Below are 7,574 nucleotides of genomic sequence, written 5' to 3'. Positions count from 1 at the left end.
AAAAAAAAAAACAACACAATAGATTAGTGTTTGACCCAGGCGGACCAAATCAATTTTGCTGAGCCGCCCCTATTCGCAAGCCAAATCAAACTAGATGTGGGACAGGAAATTTAGAAGTTTAAGTGGCAAACAAATTATCGTGCTTTATTAGTTATAGTTATAATGTAAAATAGCATCAACACCTTAATCTTATTTTTCAGTTGTATCTAATGTCATGGTTTAGGAGATGTAACTAAAAAAACTAATATCGGAATGTTAAAAATATGCGCTAAAAAAATAAGGTTAGTAGTGTTGAATGCATCATAAAAAAAAAAAAAAATTTAAGTGCTAGATGTATCTAAAAAATAAGATGGGAATGTTGGTTGTATCTTTACCTCTTTCTTATATGATCTTCAATTATTATTCTTCTAAAAATGAAAAATTTTACAAAATGACTTAAAGGGTGAGAAATTTCATAAGGAGGATCAGCTCTACGAGCTTATGGTAGATTTTAAAATATGCAACCGAGTTGACAGAAATCTTCAGAAATCTGCACTGATAATTCTTAAGTCAAAGTTTGATTGCAGATCCGTAACGGACCTTAGCTTCAAAACTTGATCATTCCCCTTGAATATCCTACCCTTCATATGCACAATTTTCAACAAAAACTAAAAGGAACGTTGTTGAAGAAAAGTCAAGGGCCATTTATACCGTTCTGTTAAAAGTCATTTTTATATTGCTGGACGAAAAAAGTCAACAAAGAAGTGACAGACTGCCAACACATAATAAATTTGTTGACCCACTCTTGGACAAACCAAACCAGAAGGAATACGTTGTATGTTGTTGCCATTTGATTGATTTTAATACAGGACGTTCATATATTGACCAAGTCAATTTGTTGCCCCCTCTTACCCAAATGCTTTCCAATTGCTACTCCAATTAGCTACCTCCATGCTCAGATTCTAGTTTAGCTGGGGAAAAAAATCCTTCAACTGAAGAAAGTCAGGATAATAATGAAGTAATAGTTAACAATGTGACAAGTGCAACTTCGCTGCGCCTTCCCAAGAAGAATCGCAAGTAGACTTTCATGGGTAAGACCTCTAAGACTAGTGATAACAGTAGATTATGGCCATTTTGGTAGCAAATTGAAAATTACTTTGTTTATCAGCAACTCTTCTTCTCTTTAATTGTAGAGTACCTATGGCTACCGTTGCTTCAAACATCTACTTTCTTAATAGCGGTCACAAATAAATTGCAGAATTAATAGAAGCCTCAAACATTCCAAAGGTTTTGTGGTCCATGGCTGGTCACTTCTATGAATTGCCGTGTTATATACTCCCACCTACGTAGGAGGGGAAAAAATCACTTCGGATAATCCCAAAAAAAAATATTAAAAGTAGTTATTTTCCTAATATTGTTTAAATTGATTTTTTTTTTCCTGAAATATTTTTGGTATAATATTATTTAAACTTTTTTCTCTCGTGACCATAATGCATTTTGAATAAAGAATACAATTTGAAGAATCTTTTTTAATCATTAAAACCAAGAAATTAAACTCATCTCAAAATTTTCTTATGTTTTAGATCTATCGGAGGAAGCGCATATGTTAGAACAGAATTAACAGGGACAGCGTGCTCGGAAAACGTGCGTAGATCATATTGCTTAAGGTATTATGGTTTTCTTTGGCCAAAATAAATCCATTTTATTGATAGCCAAACAAAGCAAGTTCAAACACTAACAGTGGAAGGAAAAAAATGAAGCACTTAAAAAAAAAAAATCTGTTATGAACTAACAAACCAAAACCTCACACAAACAAAATATTACCTAATCACAACACAAATACAATGACTGCCTATTTTTAAGATGCATTTTGTACTATAAATTACTTCTTACATATGAAAATTTGTTTTGTAAAGGGGCGCAAAGCATGTCTTGAGGGCGGTGTAAGATGAGACACATGCTTAACATCATCAGGCACAACAAAAAAATTTTGAGAAAATTACAATAAAATCCTAAGAAAGAAAAATAATTACAAAATAAGTTTCAGAAGTTGTCATCACCAGGCTACTTAGGTTGTTATTAGGACTTTTCAGTAATCATATTTTTTCTTTAGAACTTGATTATAATTCTTCTAATTTATTTAAGGGATAATTGTGTTTGTGAAATGAAAATCGTATTGCTTATGTTCTTTAATGCTTTATTGGGACTATGCGAATATTTGACATTGAGGATCCATTCCCTCAGAATTATTGAGGATGTCTACACGTGCTGGGAAACTTATTTCCTTGAGCTACTACAACAATAAAAATTGGTCCATGTAAACTGTAATCATTTGTGTTTTTGTGTCATAAACAAGGATTAGATTTGTAAACAAAGAGAGTTATTGTTTGAAATTTTCGAGTTATTAAATAAATTTTAATTTAATTGTACACTCATGACTTGGGATTGAATTACCTTGTTTATGGTTTAATTGGTGGTTATTTATGCTATATATTGTACATTATATATATATATATTGTATATTATGTTGTTTTGTGGTTTAATTGGTGGTTATTTATAATGTAAAAGACCTTTATCTGCAGCTACAAGTAGACCAAAGCTTATAGAAAATCATATTGCACAAACACAATAATAAAAGAAAGCAAATGATGACAACATGAAATTCACTCCCTTTTTTTTTCGCCCAGCAGGGGAATGTCAAAATTAATTTTATAATTCTTTTTTATTCCTGGCAAATAGGTAGATGTACGCAAGCTTAAAGAAAAAATTACACAGAAACACAAAAATAAAAAACAAATAAAATGAAAGCCACATGAAATTGCAACATCTTGTTCGCTTTTGTTTCCTAGCAAATAGAATCAGAATATGGACAAGGAGGAATAGCCACTTCCGTAACTCCCTCAAGCATCAACACTGTAAGACCCTTAACCTTAAACACATTATAACTCATCATAAAATCACTACTATAGTAGAAAAGGAAAGCTGTTAAAATGAGCTACCATAGTAGAAGGAAAATTTCATATTTTTAGAAATTGACTTTCAGACTCGGGTCATCCCGTAATCCGTTGCATGTAGCTAAAATCATTCATTCATATACACTGGGCCTCCGAGCCTCCGGCCCGGGTAACAAAACACATCACAACAGCCCATCTAAAATGATTCCCAACCAAAATAATACAGAGTTCATAAAACACTAGCAATGGCCTCCAGCCAACCAAAATAAGGAGATACATTCTCTCCAGTTTACAACAAGGCCAGGTAATCAAATATATCAAAAAGCAGTCCTAAATGTGGCAATATATACTAGTCATACATATACAAATGCTAGAGGCCTAAAGCTAACCAAGCTCAAGCCTCTGCGTCTCTTCCCGATGGCCCACGCCCGAAACCTTCACCTGAAAACATTGTAAACCACGGGGTGAGACAAAGTCCCAGTAACCAACCTTTCCAATACTAGGTACTACTAAATAGATGCTCGTGAGGTGTCAAGTGGGGCAGTTCACAAATAATATATAACGATAGCCACAACAATTCATGCAAGTGCAATGATGCAATCCCATCAACCAAATCCCTCACTTTGGGGGATTTTTAGGAGCCGAAGCCGGCCTATCCCTTACTATGGGGGACGTAAGGAGCCATAAAGGCCTATCCCTCACTCTGGGGGATGTAGGGAGCCAAAAGGCCTATCCCTCACTATGGGGGACGTACTAAGCCAACCACCATGCATTAATGGAGGCCTTACCACGTGGTAGTAACAGACAAAACTCTCACCAATTTCCCAATTAATGCATCATGCTCAAATCATAATCAAGGAGTAATAATCATTTCACAATTAACCTCATTCAGTGGCATAACTTTCACAATTCGAAAATTCATTCATCATTAGTCGAAACCCCACAAGACGGTTTTCGTTTTTATACACAACATACAGTTTGAACATAATTACTACTTAGAGCACAAAACATAAATCTACTCACAATACCACAGAAGCAAGTACTAAGGATTGGAAAGTGGTTACCTCTCGCCTGAACAAGGAATAACAAACCAACGATGTGGCCCCGTGCACCACCAAGACTCACAACCGGTCTACACAAGCACACAAACACACAACCATCATATATTAGCTTTCAAACTAATAATTTGGCCAAAACAACACTTGGGGACACAAAATTCCTATCTCCCATCCAAAACTCTACCCAACTCAAAGGGTATAACTATCAAGGCAACACTCCAAAGTCATACCAATCCATTAAAACCTTAATTCCTTTCCAAACATCAATTAAAATTCATAACCTCAAGGACCCACTATAGGAATTCTACCCCTAAACATCCCATTTGAGCAATTAAGGTTCCAACAACAAATCTAAACCGATTAAACATCCAATTTAACCCTCCTTAACATAACCCAAATCACAAAACTCAGAATCAACCTCTATATTGTCATCCTCAATCCCAAATCATCCATTTCCATAAACCCTAACTCCAAAAATTCAAGATTCTTTAAATCCAAGAAAACTACACCGATTAAATACTTAAACTAACCCAAAGCAATCAATTAAACTCAAAACAATCGGTCAAAAACCTCAATTCTATCACAACTCAGAAAATCCTAGGGTTCCACCAAAAATCCTCAAAAATTCCAAGAAATTCCAAGAAAGAAAGAAGATTAGAGGTTAAAATCACTTACTTGAGGTAATGGATCCTTAGAAATGCCTTTCCCAAGCCTCAACAATGAAACCCTAACAGAGCTCCTCTCTCCTCCTTCAGATTTTCTTATTTTCGCACGTTGAACCCTCCCGTGACTATATAGATTCGCGACCTTTCGCCGCGGCGAACCCCAATCTTCGCCGCGGTGAACTAATCCCGAGAGGGATTACTCGTCTGAAAACCCGACTTCGCCGCGGCGAAAGCTTCCCGAGAGGAAACTCTTGCTCGCTCAGAAAAACTTCGCCGCGGCATACCCTTACCTTCGCCGCGGCGAAACCTTCCCGAAAGGGAAGCCTCGCTCACCAGAACAACTTCGCCGCGGCGTCCCTATAACTTCGCCGTGGCCAAACCTTCCAGGGAAGACACTCCCCTCTAAAACTCCTGGTGTTTACTTCGCCGCGGCGAACATACCCTGAGAGGGGTACATTCACCTATTCCTCCAACAAACCTCAAATCCAACCCAAACACCAAGATCAAGATTAAATTGCTAATCTATCCTCAAAATCAACCCAAAAGAGGCTATTAAAACCCGATAAAACTCAGGATGTTACAAACACCACACTCTTCATTGATGGCCGAAGAAAAGGTTCATCTTGAATACACCATAACCCCACTTTCACCATATTCTCCAGTAAATTATTATCCACTTCTTCCCCTACAACCAGCTTGTTTAACTCTCGCCGAGCAAAGCACTTGCACACCCAATTAGACAGAACAATTTGTTCTGGATTCAACATATTAACCACTATACTTCTTCTGCAAAAAACAATCTCCAAAAGCATTATTCCATAGCTATAAACATCTGCTTTCACTGTTATTGGAGTGTTCTTATTCCATTCTGGAGCCAAATAGCCTCTTGTGCCCCTAACTTGAGTGAAGGTTCTTGTTTGATCTGGCATCAGAAGTTTGGCCAACCCAAAGTCAGATATTTTAGCTGTGAAAAGCTCATCCATCAATATGTTTTGAGGCTTTATGTCACAGTGAATGATAGGAGCCCTGCATTCTTCATGCAGATATAGCAACCCTCTTGCAATGTCTAGTGCTATTCTTCTTCTCTGATCCCAATCTGGACGCATAGTACTGTCACCAAAGATAAGCTTCTCAAGGGAGCCATTGCTCATGTACTCATAAACCAGAAGCCTTTTAGATCTCTCAGCACAATATCCCAGCAAGCGAACCAAGTTTTTGTGCTGTGTTTTCCCAATGGCTTGCATTTCAGCTTCAAGTTCTCTCTCTCCTTCATCGATTGACTTGTGTAGCATTTTCACAGCAATCAATTTTCTTCCTTTGTGTAAAGTTCCTCTGTAAACTGATCCGAAGGAACCCTTACCCACCTCTTGTTTGAAATCGTGTGTGGCTTTCTTCAGCTCACTGTATGAAAATACCCTCAGAGTACTCCCTTCGGTCACTCCTAAATCTCCAATCTCCAACAACCTCTTGTAACTTAAAAATCCAATCTTGTATATAAACCGGGTAGCGACAGCAACTGCTGAACACAAAAGAATAGCAAAACCCAAGACAATGAGAATGATCATCTTAATTGCTTTCTTACTGTTAGTCTTGATCGAAGGTGGCTGGTTGTCTCTGTTGCTTTTGAGGCTTTGATGTCCCACCTTGAAATATATTGTGGAGTAGGAGGATAGATTTTCTCTTCTGGCATATCTCAATGGAAGCTTATGTTTGTTGCACCGATTGTTTGTATAAAAGGCAGCCCCACAGTAACAATCTTGCAAACAAGAATTTGGGCATTCCTTCTCCATAATGTCTTCGTCTGTATAAGGATGGTCAAGATCACCATCCACGCTCATATGTTCAAGAGGGGACATGAAATAAAAAGTTGCATTATCTTTCCCACCTTCACATTCAGCTTCTGAGAAGTTCCTTTTGCATCCCAGATTCTTATGACTTGGGTCTATATAATCAGTTCCGGGAAGACAATTGCAATAAGATTGGCTGTCATTGGAGGTACAATAGCTGTTGAACCCACAAAAAGTCTTTACATTACAAAGATTGTCCAACTTTGACCGTGACCACAACTTTTTAACTTGATGTTTCTGATGTGCGTCGTCAAAATGAGCGTAGATTCGTAAAACTCCATCAAAATCAATAGTTGCACGACAAATAGCGTTGTTCCCTTTGGAGAAGTTGAAGTTGATAGGCATCCTCCAGATAATTTGTGAGTTGGAGCTACTGGCATTCACAATCCATAGAGTCTGAGTATCTGTGCCGTTGAGCAGAAGATAATAATATTTGGAACCACCGCCAGAACCAGTATCAGAGGCCCAGTAAGCATCCAAACCTGTGGCAGCAGAATATCGTGGGTACAGAACAAGGTTTCCATCATACTGCATCCAGAGTTGAAACCTTCCAGAAGAATGGTTGATGTCTGATAAACTAGACACCAATTGACCCCAAGAAAATAGCTTTTGGCCTCCTAACAGAGTATCAGTTGGGTGGTCGAAACTCTGCCAAAGGATGTTGGAATTTCCGTCTTGGAGAACAAAGTTTCCACAATCAAGCATGGAAGCAGAGGAAACAGTTACATTCCCCGGATCAGCAACAACCTTCTTTTCCCTTGGACCTGTTTGCAGAAAAACCCCGTCATTTGTGGTTACAACGAGCCTTGCATTTGAGGAGACAGGAGGGTCATCGCGATTTGCAGTCCAGACGATTGTTTTATTAATTCCATCCAGCAACCAGATTCCAACTTTGAACCCATTGCCTTGCTTGTAAAAGCCAAATGCAAATCGACCTGAAGGTGAAGGCCACGAAGGGGGGTGATCAGTGGGGGAAAATAAAGAGCCAGGTGATATGGACTGTGTAAATACTGTCTGACATAGAAAATATACTAAAAAGAGAAAGTAGATGTTTGATGCAATGGTAGCCAT

General features: G+C 37.9%; 1 protein-coding gene across 1 annotated transcript; it reads right to left on the bottom strand.

Moving 5' to 3' along the window:
- Window positions 1–2,672: 2,672 nt before the first annotated feature.
- LOC114735206 (G-type lectin S-receptor-like serine/threonine-protein kinase LECRK3) lies at window positions 2,673–7,574 on the bottom strand. Its single transcript, XM_028922916.1, has 3 exons — window positions 5,247–7,574; window positions 4,176–4,179; window positions 2,673–2,892 (listed from the first exon to the last, which is right to left on the bottom strand). The coding sequence occupies exons 1-3, from the start codon at window positions 7,572–7,574 to the stop codon at window positions 2,825–2,827; spliced, it is 2,400 nt and encodes a 799-aa protein (XP_028778749.1). The 3' UTR covers window positions 2,673–2,824.

The sequence above is a fragment of the Neltuma alba genome, unplaced genomic scaffold (genome assembly GCF_004799145.2).
Source record: "Neltuma alba isolate B1F8T4 unplaced genomic scaffold, ASM479914v2 tig00000444_pilon, whole genome shotgun sequence".
Taxonomy (NCBI): domain Eukaryota; kingdom Viridiplantae; phylum Streptophyta; class Magnoliopsida; order Fabales; family Fabaceae; genus Neltuma; species Neltuma alba.
The sequence above is the reverse complement of the archived record's forward strand: the minus strand, read 5'-3'. Positions and strand labels throughout refer to the sequence as shown.